Source organism: Myotis daubentonii, chromosome 7 (genome assembly GCF_963259705.1).
Source record: "Myotis daubentonii chromosome 7, mMyoDau2.1, whole genome shotgun sequence".
NCBI lineage: Eukaryota > Metazoa > Chordata > Mammalia > Chiroptera > Vespertilionidae > Myotis > Myotis daubentonii.
In genome coordinates, this window is record NC_081846.1 from 50,121,030 (window position 1) to 50,139,551 (window position 18,522).

Here is an 18,522-nt window from a genome sequence, read left to right on the forward strand (position 1 = left end):
GGTTTCTCTCCTTTAACATTTTCTGTAGGCAGTCTCTTCAACTGTGATTAATGTGGGGCTCTTTGAAATGCTAGTGAGCTAATAATTTTCTTATGAATTAAAAATTGGCATATGCTTTTCCTTTCTTCTTTATAAAGCAGCCATTTAAACATCTTCCAGTGTTGGAAGTATTTCTAGCTTAAATACCTCAGAACTTTGAAAATTAAAAGGTTTAGTGTTTAGGGCAAAGAGCTCCTGTCCTGTTTCACATAACAGGGTGGAATCTTTACCATCCTGACATTTCCTGGCACAGGGACAGGTGCCATGTTTTACAGCCACATGGGAGTGAGGTCATCACTAGCAATAGAGGCATTGACGTCTTTCTCTAAGTTATTCACAACCTTCGGGCCCACATGCGCTCATTCCTATCTGACATTCAATTGCTCTTGTTAATTCCATCGATTTAAAAAGAGCAGTTCTGCTTTCTGCTTGTCTTTAAGGTAGGCACAAAGATTTATGTGTTTCCTTCACTTCCATTCCCTGAAGTTGATGACATTTTCAATAAGTAATCTTATTTTTTGTTCCTCTATTTTGCATTATAAATGTGTTTGAATGTACAAGCATAGGTACCTGGTTGTACTTATGATATAATATACCTGTGTGTATAAAACACACATATGCATATAGATACACACACAAAATTCAATGTGCATAAACATATGTGTCTTCAATATAATAGTCAGAGGAATATTGCTGATGCATGCTCAAATTTACATGTACATATGTGAATGTGTTATGTATATGTTTTTACACAAAAGCCATATTTGATGGATTTTTTGATCAGGACTAATTTCAGTCCATGTCTTAGCACTTAAAACCTGGGAAACTTGGTCAAGTAACTTAATTTCCCTACTCTGCAGACTCTTCAGCAATAATAAAACCTTATCTTATATCATTCCCATGAAATATTTGTGAAAATTAAATGAGATCAAGACCACAGTGCTTACCTTGCTGTGAGCTTGGAATACAGAAAAAGATAAATGCTACCTTCTACTGGTTGATATGATTTTGGATGGGTATGCATAGCTTTTCTCTAATTAACAGCAATTGGTTCCCCTTTTATCTATAACTAGGGGCCCGGTGCATGAAATTTGTGCACTGGGTGTGTGTGGGGGGGAGTGTCCCTCAGCCCAGCCTGCCCCCTCTCACATACTGGGAGCCCTCAGGCGTTGACCCCCATCACCCTCCAATCGCAGGATCGGCCCCTTGCCCAGTCCTGACACCTCTGACAGAAGTGTCAGGCCTGGGCAGGGGACCCTCATTTCCCCCCATCACTGGTTCTGCCCCCAGCCCAGGCCTGATGCCTCTGGCCCAGGCATCAGGCCTGGGCAGGGGACCCCCAGACCCCTCCAATTGCTGGCTCTGCCCCTTGCCCAGGCCTGATGCCTCAGCCAGAGGCGTCGACCCCCATCACCCTCTGATCACCTGATCAGCCCCTTGCCCAGGCTTGATGCCTCCGCCAGAGGTGTCAGGCTTGGACAGGGGACCCCCATCTCCCCCCGATCACTGGCTCTGGCCCCCGCCCAGGCCTGAGGCCTCTGGCCCAGGAATCATGCCTGGGCAGGGGACCCCCATCTCCCTCTGATCGCTTGCTCCACCTCCCGCCCAAGCCTGACGCCTCTGACCCAGGCTTCAGGCCTGGGCAAGGGGACCATCATATCCCCCCAATCCCTGGCTCAGCCCCCCGCCCAGGCCTGATGCCTCGGCCAGAGGAGTTGACCCTCATCACCCTCCGATCACCAATCACCGGATCGGCCCCTTGCCCAGGCCTGAGGCCTCCGGCAGAGGTGTCAGGCCTGGGCAGGGGACCCCTAGCTCCCCACGGTTGCAGGCTCCGCCCCTGCCCAGGCCTAACGCCTCTGATTAGCCAATGAAAAGGGTATTGTTGTATGCCAATTACCATTTTTCTCTTTTATTAGTGCAGATTTCTAGTTAAATAATGGTTAACCCAGAGGTTATTTTTATATTTAATTCTTGTTAAAAACCTTCCCAGACCAATGGACTCCACAGGTTATCTAACCCCAACCCTAAGCCTTAATAGGGAGGAATGGGCCACTTCTATAGGCTCAGTAGTTTCAAAGAAATATGGAGTTTCAACACTTTTTATTGTATCAACCAATTTATCTCCATCCATGATTTGGATCCCATTCTTTTCCAAACAAGTCCCTGACCTTTGCAAAAACTTTAACCTTTCATGGGCCTCAGATATTCTTACAAGTAAATTAGATTTAACCTTTGATTGTTAATACTTTCAGAGTTTTGTTAATTCCGCCCCCCACCCCCACCCCAGAGTGATAGTGTTTAGCAATGGTCCTTCAATTCCATTTTCATTGTAATTGCTATTTCTCCTACATGTTTCAGATATTTGGTACATGGTACCAGCTATGCATTTGCTTCATCCAGTACAGCCGTCCTAGTTCACTACTGCCGAGAATTTTAACAACTGCTTTGTCATCTTGTGCCCACTGTCAGCCAGGCTGCAAATAATTCAGCGCCAAAATATCATTCCAGTGTCTGCTTTCTTGGGCCCCTCCTAGCACCAGATGGTCCAAGTTGGGTTCTCAAAGAAGTAGATTCTGAGACAGAGATTAAAGTGTAGGAGGTTTATCAGAATGTGCTCTTGGTATCCAGGGAAGTGAAGGGGTAGGGAAGAAGCAGGACTGGATAGAAGGAGTAGATGAGTTGTGATCCAGTAGAGGCCTAAGCCAACCCAACAGGGAGACTGACACTACAGTGGCTTTTCAGAGTTGTGCCAAGTTGTCCTCTCATTGATCGCTCATTGAATACAGTCCAAGTTGGGAGAGGTGGCTGTCTTCAGGCTGGAAGTTCAGCGCTTTCTGTGGGCAGCACTCCAGAACCTGGGAAAGTAAAGCCTTCATTCCTGAAGGGGGATCTTGGCTGTGCAATACAGAGTCCACAACCACAGAATTACATCTTTAAATTATAACTGTGGCAAAATAAAGACAGCTTTCAAGCCTGAACATTTTCCATCTTATTTACTGTTATTCTGACGTCTTCCAATTTAAGAGAACTCTTTGTGGTTATAAATTTTCCTGGGTTGGTTTCTTTCATATCCATAAGCATCAACTGTAATTTTTTTTGAATGGCTCTCTTTCCAGTATAAGAAGTTGTATGAAAGCATGATTTATCCTTTTTAAAAACAATCATTCTGCCAGCACATACCAAGGGCTCCCTAATGTTTATGAAATGGCTGTTGTCTGGGTGACACCATAATGTTTATTTGTCAGACTTTCTATAGATCAGTTTACTTCCTACAAAAATGTATTATATTAAATGATAAAGACAACATTGTAGATATACTAATATTATTATTTCTCTCTATTATTTCATTTGCATACAAATACCTAAAGTTTTAAAATTCATCATAACAATTCAGAGGGAAATCTCCACAGTAAATTGATCTTTTTAGGTAGCTTAAAGTAGCCTTTCTGAGGGACTCCACCGAAGGTGAGATTAAATTACTTTTAGATTATGCTTATCCAAAACTATTTTTTGTGTTCTATTCGAGTTAGTTTCCGGGTGGTTGAGACTCTGCACTCTTCAGCACCTCTCATAGGTTCTCATGGTTCTTACTTAGAAACTGAGCATCATGTTCCTGGCCCATTTGTGATCTCTGCGTCAATTCAATTTTTCTAAAATAAGATTTCACATTACCCTTCATACCTGTATATTTCAAAACTTTTACATTAGATTTGGAAATTGCCCTTGGTTCTTAATAACATTTCCAGAGAGAGAGGAAAAAAAGTATTGCACTTCTCTTTCATTTCAACATCTGTGATTGTCTTTCTATAAGCTCATTTTCTTAGCAATGGGAAAACTTTTCTCCTCAATTGGATAGTAGCCAGTCGTTTAGGAACTATCAAAGCACAGCAGAAAAAGTACTCTTTTTCTATCTTCCAGTTCTTTAAAAAATTAATGTGCCCTTAGAAATTACTCTAGAGATGTTTATAGAAAATTGTTAGTTTGGGTGGAAAGATGCCAGGTGCACATTACCACTAGAAAACTGGTGGCAGGTTTGCATCCTGCAGTTTCATTGCACTATGGGAAAACCATTGTCTCCATCCAGAGAAGGCACTGCCCAAAGCCCCAAATCTGCAACAGGGATTGATTGTGTGAAAGCTGTAAAAAACAATTCAGCACTATTTTCTGGGGAATAGAACATTTTGTAAGATTCATTGGAAGTCCTCGTCATGAATAAATAATGCAAAACTCCTTATGTGCCAAGCTCTGCCGTCACGCGGCCTCCTCTGGAAAAGCGTATGATCTACCATAGGCTCATCTTGATTCTTTTGAAACAGAATTTTCTTCCTGGAAATATTAGTGTTTATAGCATAACTAGAGGCCCAGAGCACAAAATTTGTGCACAGGTAGGGTCCCTAGGCTTGGCCAGCTAACAGGGCTGTTGGGGGCCTTCCAGCTTCCGGCTGGGGCCTTCCTTCCCCAGCTACCAGCTGCTGGCCGGGCCTTCCTTCATTTAGCACCGCCCCCTGATGGTCAGCACACGTCATAGAGAGCAATCAAACTCCTAGCCTCCCGGTCAAACTCCTGTAGGGACACTTTGCATGTTATATATATAGATTCTGTATGTATATTATCTATATATGACATAGTTCTATGATATAAATCCAAAGTGAAAAATGATTGGAAAGTTGTTTTATAATATTAATAAACATGTATTTTAAACCATACCTAAAGGTAAAATGTGATTACTACTGTTAAGGGGCTAAATTGTGTCCACCTAAAATTGATATATTCAAGTCCTAACCTTTTAGTATCTCACAACATGACTATATTTGGAGATAGTTAATAAAGGGTTAATTAAGGTAAAATGAGGTCATTAAAGTGGGCCCTAATCTAATCCGACTGGTGTCATTATAAGAGGAAGAAACCTAGACACAGGCCATGTGAAAGGAAGACCATGTACAGAGAGAAGATGGCCATCTACCAGCTGAGTAGAAATGCCTCAGAAGAAGAAACTAACCTGTCAACTTGATCACAGAGTTCTAGGCTCCAGAATTGAGAAAAAATAAATTGATTTTTTTTTAAGCCATTCAGTCGGTGGTACTTTGTTATGGCAGCCTAAGCAAACTGTCTGCAACAATAAGAAAATTTACTTAGTTTTGATTTGTGTATTTAGCTATACTTTAGTTCCTTAAAAATGCTATTTATTTTGCTGGAAAATTTGTCATAATTAGGGTGAAGCAATACCCATTACTAAATAAAACAGTATTGAATTTCTTAAGCATATTTGAGTTTTCTTAAACTCCTATATGTCATCCAAGGAAAGTGATGCATCTAGCCTGACAGGGCATATTGTATGGTTTGTATATTTGTCTATTGCATATAGTAAGTAATAAAATGTGCAATGTGCATAATTTATTTAAATAAAGTCTGAAACCTTTTCAGTTCAGTTAATTTCTGAGTACAGACTCTACATTATTCTAGAGGAACACTGATATTTTTCATTAAATGCTTATAGACATGTTCCATGATAACTTAACATAGGCAATTATTTAAAGAACTATGATAATCCTTCTGTTTTTAAAATGAGAAAGAAAATTTTATGTTTTCTAATAATACTGTGGCTTTGGTTCAGTATTTTATTTTTTTCCAGGATTATGTGCGTGTGTGTGTGTGTGTGTGTGTGTGTGTGTGTGTGTGTGTACATGTGCATGTGTGTATTAAATACATGCCACAAGACAAATACTTCCTAAATCACGGAAAATGTATATACTTAGAATGACAACATATGTGGAAAAAAGTAACAGAAGAGGTTTTGTTTGCAGCTCAGGTAATTTAATTTTATTTCAGCAGAAATTATAAAGGCAGTATAAGTATTATAATAAATATCAGCAGTATAGAATCACACCAATGATGTTATCTGGCATGTTCCAAAACAGAGCGATATGCTTACGTGCCATTTGACAGGAAAACGTAGCCATAGTGTTTCATCTCTTCATTCTATTCAGAATAAAAGTAGATTCCAACCGATGATGGAAAACAGCATATAATGTCATACAATGAATATCCCATTGTGGTAGATATGAGATTTCTGAACATTACATTTACAAGTTCAACCAAAGTTTATCAAAATCCCAAAAGTCTTATTTCAGGACAAGGCTATGTCTCAGTGCCTGCGTGCGGACCGAAAGTGGCCAGAGTTGTTCTACTCAGTGTCGCTGTAGCACCTATTCCTTTTAATTTGCTCTTCCACGCTGAGCTGTTCAGACTGGACCTCCACTTTGGGGAACATCGGCTGAGCTGCACACCCCCTCCTCAGAGCGTGGAAACTTGTGTCTCCACGGAGGTGGCTTGCGCCTATGGTGTCGTCATGCTGCCAATGTTTGAAGTCCTTCTCAAATTCTCTTAGGTACAAACGTGGCATGTTTTTTATCTGATCTACAGAATCTATTAAATCAGGCTCAAAAATGTGCTCATTCTTCTTGGAAAAAGCAGCAATTTTCACAGTGTTAGAAAAGAAGAAGTGTAGGCTTTTGTTATTTGAACGGCTTCCTTTGATGTTTAAAATGTTTGTGTCAGAAGAGGCTATTGAACTTTCTGCCTCTACTATTAACCCACCAGTGAGGCCTGATTTGGGGCCAGACTGCACAGTGGCTTTGGCTGCCTGTTTATTGAGAGCCAGAGCTAGTACATTCCTCGAGTAAGTCTTTTTGGATTCAAATATACCCAGTAACTCTGAGATTCTAGATGCATTTTCTAAATTTTCAACTTGGTCTTCACTTGCAGTGCAGTTTGCTTCACCTGACCGTGGTAATAGATTAGGAAATGCTAGAGTAGCTGTCTTCTGCCTGCAGTTATTCAGCGACGAGACTGCTACATAATTGTTATTATTATTCTTATTCAAATTCTCTTTGTGATTTTGTGGCACCACCTCACCATCAGTGTTAGTAACCTGGAAAAATTCCGCACCCTCAGGTTCATTAGTTTTTTCATTTTTCTCCCTCTCAGCACTCTGCACAACCACATTACTGTTGGCATTAAGATCCATCTCACTTTTCCTCTGGTTCTTTGTCTCTTCAGCCTCATTCAGCTTATCTTGCACATTCTTATTTCCATCCTTCTCATCTTTTCTTGCTTTGTACATTTCCTTTTCTTTGATTCCTATAACAGCCTCTTTCTGACACATATGGATGGACTGCAGATAGGACTGCAGGAAAGAAATGTTATCCTGCTCTTGTCCTTTATTTTCCAGAGTTTTCATGTGCTCCATCAGTGATTCGCTTTTCCATTCAGTGGGTGTAGGGGTTGTCATTTCAGGAGGCCATTTAGCTTTACTCATTTTGAGTTCCTCCTCAAGGGGGAAGGTTTTCTTAGGCATCTCTCTAGAAGGGGGCCAAATAATTTTTAATTTTCCCCTTTCCCTGAATTTTCTCAAATCATCCCTTCGCCTTTCATTGTCATCTGCATCTAAATGTTTAAGATCTCCAAGTATCGGGGGGTGTGCTCCACTGCTTTTACAAATATTTGATTCTTCGTTAGGAATAAAGTCCATTGAGCTGCTTTGATTTTTGCAATTCCATCGATCTTTATGCTGTTTGTGTCCAAAACCTTCATCATAATTTCCCTTAGCTTTGAAAAGTTGTTTAAAGTGAGGTTTACAATATATTTGTCCATGAAGTGATGCATAATTTCCCAAACTGCCAAAAAGAACAAAAGAAAAAATTTAGTATTCCATATATACCCGGCAAATTCATAGGGAATTTGGAAATTATTTATTTCAAGAATGAGTCAGAGAGTCAGTCCAATTACATTACTGGCAATAGAAATGTGCTTATTAATTGAGCATTCCTATTAGATAATAGTTACCACTAATACTCTACATGATGCATGTCTAGTAGTATTTAGAATGTCATGCTGTATGTTAGGTGTTGGCATAATAGGTATTATAGTGCAATGCATATGTAGTTATAGCTGGTGTAAAACGATAGGACTAATCTTTGCGAACTCAGTGATTTATGTGAGGAGTTGCAATTTTCAATAAATCCTAAACAGCACACACAAACTTCAACTATTTGAATTTCCTTGGTAATTGGATTTTGAATGAATTGGAAAGCTTGCCTATGCATTCATTTATCTGGCCTTTTGGGGGAGATCAACAGAGTACCTGTTAAAATTAAAATCAAATTTAATCCGAAGCAGCAGCATAATTTTTTAATATTTCTGAATCTCCATATAAAAACAGGTAAATCAACTAGACAGTAAAACTCAAAACCCCTGGATAAAATTTGTAACAAAACTAAGTGACAAGATATCTTCACCAGCCTCCAAATGAAGGAATCAAGGACGAATCAACAGCAACTATGAGACTAGCATGCTAATTGCATCTGTATGGGTAGTAGCAGAGGGAACAAGGAAGGTGTCATATGGACCGGAAAATATAAGACCACAAAAGAGCCAGGCAGTATTTCCTGGAAAGTATCACTCACATGCCAATCAGAGCACAGCAGCTGAAACCAGGAGGGGTTTTGCCCTCTCCAATAGCCAGTGAGTACAGGGTCTGTGCTAGAAAAGACTGAAGAGGCAGCAGAAGTCAAACACTAAGAAATAACACATAGAATATCCTTTTAAAACAAGACTCCACAATGAAGAAAAAAGAGATACGGAATCAAAATTGAGTTGGATAATGATGACAGAATTTAAAAAAGAAATTACTGACTAACATGGAGGAGAGGAACCAAGGCAGGAAATCCCAGAAGTCAAGCCATCACAGAATATGAATACCAGAAGAGGCAGCTTTGTCAAGTTGGGAAAACCATCCAGGATTTGCCTCCTTATAAGATTTTGGAAAACTAATTCCACATAAAAATGAGCAACAGAAAAGCATCAAAGCCAAATATTACACAAAGTTGTTATAAGAAATAAAAGAGTAGGATCATTATAATATCTGCGCTGAAATAACATGTTCTCAAAGTGTGAAAATTGTAACTATTTCAAAACGAGCTTGAAGACATTGAGAAAATGATAAAAGACCTGAAAGAATATAAGAATTGTAATTAGAAAAAGTCTTAAGTGAGGTGTCAGGAATAAGAAGAAATAAAAGAGAAAAATGTCAGCAATAAAAAGTAAACTAAAAGAACCATAAGAGCTCTCACTGGTTTGGCTCAGTGGCTAGAGCATCGGCCTGCGATTGAAGGGTCCCAGGTTCCATTCCAGCCAAGAGCATGTGCCTGGGTTGCAGGCTTTATCTGCAGTGGGGGATGTGCAGGAGGCAGCCAGTCAATGATTTTCATCATTGATGTTTCTATCCCTCTTTCCCTCTCCCTTCCTCTCTGAAATCAATAAAGATATATATATATATATATATATTTTTTAAAAAAGAACCATAAGAGCAAATAAACACAATAGAAAGTGTTTTAAGAGAAATAAGATAAAAAAGATAAAAAAAATTACAATCAGAAATGAAAAAAACATAAGGATTTGAAAGACAAATATAAAGATAGGCACAAAATATCCATGTGCAGATAATAGGAGTTCCAAAAGCAGAAAATAAAGCAACCAAACAGGCTAAATACTAAAAAGCTATAATTTAAGGAAACTTCCCTGATATAAAAATGTATGAAACTACAAACTGAATATGCACACTAGATAATAGACACTATTGACCCAGAGTGACCAAAGTTAAGAACTTTTCTAATAAAAATACCAGCCTTTTAAATAAAAATGAAAAACCTTTTGTATATCTAAAAAGAAAGAAAAAAAGAGCATTGACTTACAAAGGAGATAAGTTAGAGTATTATTAGATACTAGAGGCCTGGTGTAAGGAATTTGTGCACGGGTAGGGTCCCTAGGCATGGCCGGTGCTCAGGGCAGATCTGTGGGGTGACCAGCAGGGTGATCAGGGGGCCCCTGCTGGCACCTGCCTTGGCTGGCCTGGGGCCACCCGCTCGCTGGCCCCGACCCTGATGTCACTTCAGGTTGCCTTCCTCTGTTGCCGCTAGTTGCTTTTCTCTGCGGGGCAACTGGCGGGAAGAATGGGGGCCCCCCCGAGGGCACATGGCTTAGCTGGCCTGGGGCCTGCGGGCTGGGGGCAGCTCTTGCATTGAGCATCTGCCCCCTGGTGGTCAGTGCGTGTCATAGCGACCGGTTGGTCCACTGGTCATTCTGTCATTCAGTTGACTTGCATATTAGGCTTTTATTATATAGGATTTACAACAGATTATACCAGAAGAAAATAGAATAATGCATTTAAAATACTCAAGGAAATGAAGTGTAAACCAAGTATTTTACTTTCAGCAAAACTGACTTTCCCTGCCCTAACTGGTTTGGCTCAGTGGATAGAGCATCAGCCTGCGGACTGAAGGGTCCCAGGTTCGATTCTGGTCAAGGGCATGTACCTTGGTTGCAGGCACATTACAAGTAGGGAGTGTGCAGGAGGCAGCTGATCGATGTTTCTCTCTCACTGATGTTTCTAACTCTCTATCCCTCTCCCTTCCTCTCTGTAAAAAATCAATAAAATATATTTAAAAAAAACAAACCACAACAACAAAAAAAACTGACTTTCCCTTATATAGATCACAGATAAATTGCTATTAGGATATAAAAACTTCTAAATAAGCCACAGGAATGTAATGTACAGCATAGGGAATACAGTCAATAATATTGAAGTAACTTTATATGGTTACTAGACTTCTTGCGGTGACCACTTTTTAAGGTCCATAAATGTCAATTCACTATGTTGTACACCAGAAACAAATATAATATTGTATGTCCACTATAATTTAAAAAAGCCTTACATTCCAGAAATAAAAAATAACTCAAGGAATATTGTTTCCATGAGCTGTTTCTGAGGAATCTACAAAAAATAAGCTTGAACAACCAGAATGACTACAGAAACATCAACATAAGGACTGATAGGTAGTAAGATGTATTATATTGTTACCAATAAACTAAGAAGAAATGAAGGAAATAATATGATATGGAATGGATGTGTAATATGACACTGAAGATATAGTACATCAATTTTTTTAAAATGAGGTGTGACTGGAGAGCAAATGCAATTTTTTAATGTTTCAATAATCAAATTAGTGGTGCTGATAGTTTTGCTATTCCAAACTATTGTCCACCTGATTATGGGATATTCTAATTCTGTTATTTCCTTGTCTTTGAGAAACAGAAGTAATGGAAGAGGTATAGATTCATAAAGAAGCTTAGCAAAAGCAGTATAGTTTTGAATTCAATTTAGAAACATCACTACAAAATCATGATACACTAGAGGTCCAGGGCACAGACTCGTGAACACTGAAAGGAAATTAATTAGAAGATGGCCAGTGGGGAAGACTGGGCGAGATGGGCCGGATATGCCCTAGAACCAACCTCCTGCTGTCACTCCCCAGCTGGCTGCACCTGTGCTCTAAGTGCATCTGAGGAGTGAGTGGGGTCCCTCCAATAGGTGGCGTCCCTCAGCCTGGCCTATGGGGATTGGGTTGAAACCTGCAGTCCGACATCCCCTGAGGGGTCCCGGAGTGCAAGAGAGCACTCTGCAAAGCTGCTGTTGCTCGGCAGCTCCTGTGTTGAGTGTCTGCCCTCTGGTGGTCAGTGAGCGTCATAGCTACCAGCCCATTGGCCAGTCTGCCGGTCACTTAGGCTTTTATATAGATAGATATAGATAGATAGATATAGATATAGATATAGATGTTTTATTTATAGTACTAGCTCATCAATTTTCAATCTTTTCCATCTCATGATACACATAAACTAATTACTAAAATTCTGCAGAACACCAAAAAATATATTTTTGCTGATCTGACAAAAAATTGGTATAATTTTGATTGGTTTACAAAAACAATAGTAATAGCAATTACTACCTTTTTTGCTTCAAATGACTTTTTAAAAAATGAGGTGCCTATCTATAATAATAAAAGTGTAATGTACCAATTAGACTGGACTAAGCTGCAGCTGCCATGGCTGTGAGGGAGGGATCCAGGAAGCTGCCCATGACTGCAAAGGCCTACTCTTGCATGAATTTCATGCATCGGGCCTCTAGTATTTGTATATAAGGATTTCTATCAAATGCAACCTTATTATGCTATGTGACCAAAAAGAGGAAACTCTGTTGTATGACTTATATATTAATGGTTTAAGACAAGGCATTCACACCAGACAGTTATTGTTGTGTTGGCTGTTGTCATTTTTCATTTGACAATCTAAGGGAAAAGAGATCAGGGTCCCTGACTAGTCAGGTATTATATGTTTTAAATTTTTTTGCAGCACACTGGTTGAAAATCATTGTATTAGCTCTAAACGCTAAAAATTTTAGAAATAGTGGCCAACCCAGTAAAAAGAGCATTGAAATTATTGTCTTGATATGCCATTTCTCACTGAAAGAAACCAGGGCTTGGAGAAATGACTGATTCCAGGCCTGGGGCAGTAGATGAGCATGAACCTAGTCCTATCAGATAACGGAAACTAGCAAAGACTACTAAGGTTTTGTCAAAAAGACTGAGAATAGAACTTGAAGGGACATCCACATTCCAGGGATAGGATAATTTGAGCATCATCATAATAATAATTGCATCTGATTGAACCTGATCAAATATATGTAAATGTGAGTTTATGAAGATATTAAAAACTTTTTAAAATTGATTACTTCTAAAGGAGGATAAGGGACCATTTCATTATATTGTTGACTAAATAATTGATACATTGGCAAAACTAGTAAGTAAAAGAAAAATTTATACATTTTTTTTCTGCCTTTTCTCCACTAACTCTACCACCATGTAACCAAATAATAGATGAGGGGAAGCATCTCCTATACAAATATTCTAATTAGTAATGAAAAAGAAAGAACAAAAATAGAATATCAACATTTTGCAAACATCACTTAATGAATATAGCTTCAATATCTGCTATGATCACAAAACAAGAGACAAACAGGCATATGTGATTACTGTACTCTTGCCAACACTTCCTATATTCTTGTGAAAGGCATCAAACCGTACTTTACAAAAACCAAAATCTAGATTCAGGTGAAAATTTGTCAGAAATACAAAGGAGAAAGGAGCATGTGGAAAACTACAGGTCAAATATCCTGGATTCTTCACAGATTAATTATAAGGCATGAAGGGAATGGATGGAAAACCTATAGCTTAAAAAAATTAAAAGCCATATAATCAAAGTTTTTAAACATGAAATAAACTAAAGTATAGTATCTAGGAAAGGACATCTGGGTAAAAAACTATAAAAATGCAAGGATACTGAAAAGGATACCATTTACTCAGAGGAGAGAAAGAGTGGATTATGTTTGGGTGGGGAACATGGAAGTACCTTTTGCAATGTCTTTTAATGTTGTATTTTTTTACCTTAGTAGTGGCTAAAAATGTTTACTATATAATAATTTTTTAAAGTTTTTTTTTTTAATCTTTATTTTTTTAGGGAGGGTGAGAAAGGGAGAGAGAGAGACAGTATGTTCCACTTATGTGTGCATTCATTGGTTGATTTTTGTATGTGATCAAACCCACAACCTTGGCATATCAGGACAACACTTTAACTGACTGAGCACCTGGCCAGGGCCACTTTATAATAATTATTGAACCATATACTTGCTTTGATTGGCTTTCTGCATTTGTGGCTCTTTGTACAATGATTTTTATAAATATCAGTTATTGAATAAATTTTTGAACTCTTATGATATGTCAGCCTTTACTAGATGTTGGAAAGACAAACATTAACACATCCCCTACATTGGGGACAATTATATTAGACTGTGTGAAGGATGGAGCAAGCACAGAGGAAGGACACCTGCTTCATATACGGGGGTCAAAGCAGGCTTTGTCAAAGACATGCAGTCTCAGTTGAAATATAAAGAATTACTGGGTATTAGCCTGGTGGAGAGCTGGAGGGGAGGCATTTAAAAACCCCTACAAGGAGTGGAAATGATATTTGGAACCAGATAGATATGAGAGAGTAAAGTAATCATTTTGTGGAACTAAAAAAAAAAAATTCAGTCCCATGAAAAGTAACATGCAATGGTAGGAAGGGGTGCTGGGAGGTCAGCAGGGGCATGATCCTTAAGTGCCTTTTAATTCACATTAAGATGTTAAATTTTTGATAGAGGAAGCCATTTTATGTTTTAAATAGAGAACTTCATAAAAATGACCTCAGATTTACATTTTAGAACAATCGTTTGCATTAAGCATGGCATTGTGTAGGTTGGTGGTGGTGGTGATTGTAGTGAGATATTATGGAGGCAGGGTGGCAGACTTGCTAGAAAGGCTGTTACATTAGTACAGGTGAGAGATGATACTTGCTTGAAAGATACCTGGTCCGGGGAGATGGAGCAAAGTGTATAGAGCTCAAGAAGGACAGAAATTATAGGACTTGGTCATTGCTTGGGTGTAGGCAATGAAGGAGAGAAAGGAGTCAAATGTAACTTCATTTTTCAGCCATTGAGTTAATATTAATGCTATTTATTGAGAGAGTAGCATACAGACCATGAAGTCAAGGAAACAATTTTGGTAGAGAGAAGATAATTGGGGCATATTGAATTTGCTATACTTATGAGAAATCTAATTAGAGCGATATACTAGTTATTTAGATATAAATGTCTGATACACAGAAGAGAATGCTAAGCTAGTGGCACAGATTTCAGAGTTATTGCCACATGGATGATGATTTACATTATGAATGTGGGTGTGATAAACAAGAAAGAATATAAATAGTGAGAAAGAATAAATGCCTATAACAGAATTTTAAGAAACTCTAATATCTGGAGAATGGACAAAGAAAGACTCACCCACATAGGATTCTGAGAAGGAACACTCAAAGGTAAGAGGGAAACCATTATATTCTGGTGTCATGGAAACAAAGGGGAAAGATGTTGCAAAGAGGAGTGTTTGGCATTGTTGATTAAAGTCAGCAAAGATATAGTCTGAAAGATGCACATTGTATTGAGAAAATAATTACATTTCAGTATTTCAGACTATTGCCACACCAAATGCCACATTCATTTCAATGCACTTACTTCAAGAGTTTTGGAAAACGAGTACATTTATAACTGTGCTGGTAAGGTCTTCTGTTTCATCAGAGAATACACAGAGTATTTATCTGACTTTACATTGATATTATTCTAAATTATTTTCTTTCCCCTTACATGGAATAGCCCAGGCATAGGTAAACTCCAGCTCCCACCACCTGTTTCAGTATATGAAGTTCTATTGGAATACAGCTAGGTCCACTAGTTTATAGACACACCTGTTTGTTTAGTTACCTGTGGCTGCTTTCCCACTCCATCGGAAGTTGAGTAACAACATGAACAGCATGACCTGGACGGTTGAAAATATCTGCTATCTAGCCCTTTACAGGAAAAGTTTGCTGATTCCTGATCTAGCGTCTCTAGACTTTAGACTAAAGTAGTAACTTAAAAGTCCCGATTTGCACAGTAACCCTTTTTTTAATATATCTTATTGATTTTTTACAGAGAGGAAGGGAGAGGGATAGAGAGTTAGAAACATCCATGAGCGAGAAACATCAATCAGCTGCCTCCTGCACGTCTCCCACTGGGTATGTGCCCGCAACCAAGGTACATGCCCTTGACTGGAATCAAACCTGGGACCCTTCAGTCCGCAGGCCGACACTCTATCCACTGAGCCAAACAGGTCAGGGCTGCACAGTAACTCTTATTTTTCCTTATCTATATGATCTCCATGTCCACACAAAATGAACCCTTCTTTATTTGACTGGGAAAAGGAAGATGGTCACAGCCAACCTGAGCAAAGCATAAAGGAACATGACACATCCCCTTTGCGGTTATGTGATAACTAATGGCAGCAAGATCTGGAAAAATTTACATTTTCCTAGGGACGTGATGTTGTAAGTACACTGCAGGCTGCTGGATATTTGTACCACAGACCACACCACCTTTACCTCAGTTTACTGTTGCAGTGGTGGCATCGGAAGCAGGACTTATGAAAACTCTGCTTGTCTGCTGTGAGGCACTCCATTGGATAAACCGTCTTTTGACAAAGTATACATGTTTCCTTGTCTTGGAGTAGCAGTTTCTGAAAATAAAAATTTACAAAAGCTTATTTAGTGCTATTGTCGATCACACTGTAAAAACAAAACAAACAGCAGCAGCATACTAACTGGCCATGCAGTTAAAGCAGAAAGCTCTATTGTCCTGATCTTGCCTCTCTGGACACAAGCCCATCTAACATTGCGTCTGAGACTCGGTTACAACCTTACTCTAGTGCAGCCGTGGGCAAACTACGGCCTGCGGGCCGGATCCGGCCCATTTGAAATGAATAAAACTAAAAAAAAAAAAAAGACCGTACCCTTTTATGTAATGATGTTTACTTTGAATTTATATTAGTTCACACAAACACTCCATCCATGCTTTTGTTCTGGCCCTCCGGTCCAGTTTAAGAACCCATTGTGGCCCTCGAGTCAAAAAGTTTGCCCACCCCTGCTCCAGTGTCTCTACTATTTTATACATTGTACAAGTTGACTTTTATTATTTAAGGATGAATAGATGAGCAAAACATGTTCACTAACTGTAATACATTAAAAAGAATATATAGTCAACTCAGCCATGGGAAGTCCCAAGAGCACTTATCCTTCTAGATAACTAAACTTTCCACATATATAAAGGTTTACCTCTCACTTGGTTCAAGGCTTTATTTTTTAAAGCATTCTGCAGAGATTTTTCAAAAATATGTACTTATCCTTTTTTTTTTTTTAAGCTGAGGGCATTGTATTTGTTTCAATATTTTCTTGATGGCTTAGTGTTGACTCTACCACAGCAATTCTTAACTTTAATCCAATGAGATTCCTGATTACATTGAAATGTTTAAGGCCATTTGTACTCAAGCTAAATGGCTTTATATTTTAGGGCTTTTTGGATTTGCATGGCTGCCTTTTATAATCTCCCTACCTCTTCCCTTGCTTGGAAGTATCTATAGTCCCATGCTGCTGCTCTCATGTGATTGCTAGCGCCTATGAATAATAGTAATTATATTACTAACCTGTGTTTACCTAGTGGTTCAAAACTGACACAGAACTCTCACCTTGGCATTGCTTTGATCCTCACAATGATCCAGTGAGAATAACTAAGCTTTCATATTAGTTGTATGTAAAAGCACACATGCTCAAGTTTTTTTTAATGCAAATAAATACACAGGGTGTCCCCCAAAATTACACCCTTTGGATAATTATAAAGGAAGTGCTTATTAAAATACACTTCATTTTCATTTAACAGCTGTCAGCTGTTAACATGTATGTACATTTTGGGGGGATAGCCTATATATGCTTTATGGCGTTGAGGCTCAATTTTAGGCTACTGAAAGTTCTCATTTGTTGATTTGGTTGCAGTAGGGGGACACAATTCTATATTTAATATCATTTTTGTGTGTGTGTGCATTTTCTATGTTTTTACCTTCCTAATAAACTGAGAATTTGAAATTAATTGCTTAATTATGCCAGAAGCAAGCATATTACACAATTATATTAACCTGATACACTAGACACATATGTTGCAAATAAGATAGAGGCATAATTATTAGTTTCAGCAATTTTTATTTTTAAGCTTGCTATTTCTTTCAATCTGTCTAAAAGAATGGGCTACACTAACGATGCACATTAATTATGTCAAATCCTTTTCTTGTGAAGCCTCATTAATTGTAAAATATAGGGAAATATGAATAAATGAGCTGTTCTCTGATGTTAAAAAATGTACTAAGTTCTGCCCTGTCCAGATGGCTCACTTGATTGGAGAATCATCACATACACCAAAAGGTTGTAGTTCGATTCCCATCAGGGCACATACCTAGGTTGTGGGTTCTGATCATCAGTCGGGATGTGTGCGGAGGCAACCTATTGATATTTCTCACATTGATTTCTCTCTCTCTTCCTTTTTTTCTAAAATCAATTTTTTAAAAAATGTCCTAAGGTCTTATGTTTTAAATCTTCTTCCTTCCAAATATAATCAAATTTTAAAAATGTATTGTCCAGGCCCATTTGTGAGTGAGGCCAACTGAGCTATCATTTGGGGTTTACAAAAGGTGGAAAAAATACCGTATAGGTTAAAAACACACACCCAGCGGTATTAGAGAAAGTTAACTCCTTTCAACTCAATAACAATGATTTAATAATATAAAAGTTCTAATTCCATACCTACACTTTTTTTCAAAATACCAATCAATAAAATCCTTAAAGTGCATATGATGAGTATAAAGTGTTTCTTGGATTATCACCAGGCTGTATTGAATTCAAACGCAAACACCACTTAAAGTCTGGCAGTTAAAAATACATCAATAGTAGGTCAAGGGATATTACCTACTATTATCTTAAATAAGTGGGTAAAATAATAACTTTTAATAAGGAGTATTAACAATGTCACATGGGTGAACAATTATTAATGAGTATATAGTTATATATAGTCATTTATACAATCACAATTACAATTATTATATCTGCTGCTTTATCCAAACCCTTATTTACCGTGACAAA

The 18,522-nt window shown here is 38.4% G+C and overlaps 1 protein-coding gene across 3 annotated transcripts in view; it reads right to left on the reverse strand.

The window, feature by feature from the left end:
* Positions 1-5,834: 5,834 nt before the first annotated feature.
* The window catches only part of XIRP2 (xin actin binding repeat containing 2), a 72,226-nt gene continuing 59,538 nt past the window's right edge, over positions 5,835-18,522 (reverse strand). For 2 of the 3 annotated variants that reach the window (XM_059704218.1, XM_059704219.1), the window contains exons 8-9: positions 15,943-16,076; positions 7,579-7,718 (exon numbers count right to left, since the gene is read on the reverse strand). In XM_059704218.1, the coding sequence (XP_059560201.1) occupies positions 15,982-16,076 (95 nt within the window). In that variant the 3' untranslated portion in view covers positions 7,579-7,718; positions 15,943-15,981. Of the gene's footprint in view, positions 7,719-15,942; positions 16,077-18,522 lie in introns of all 3 variants that reach the window. The other variant, XM_059704220.1, reaches the window with a different exon arrangement.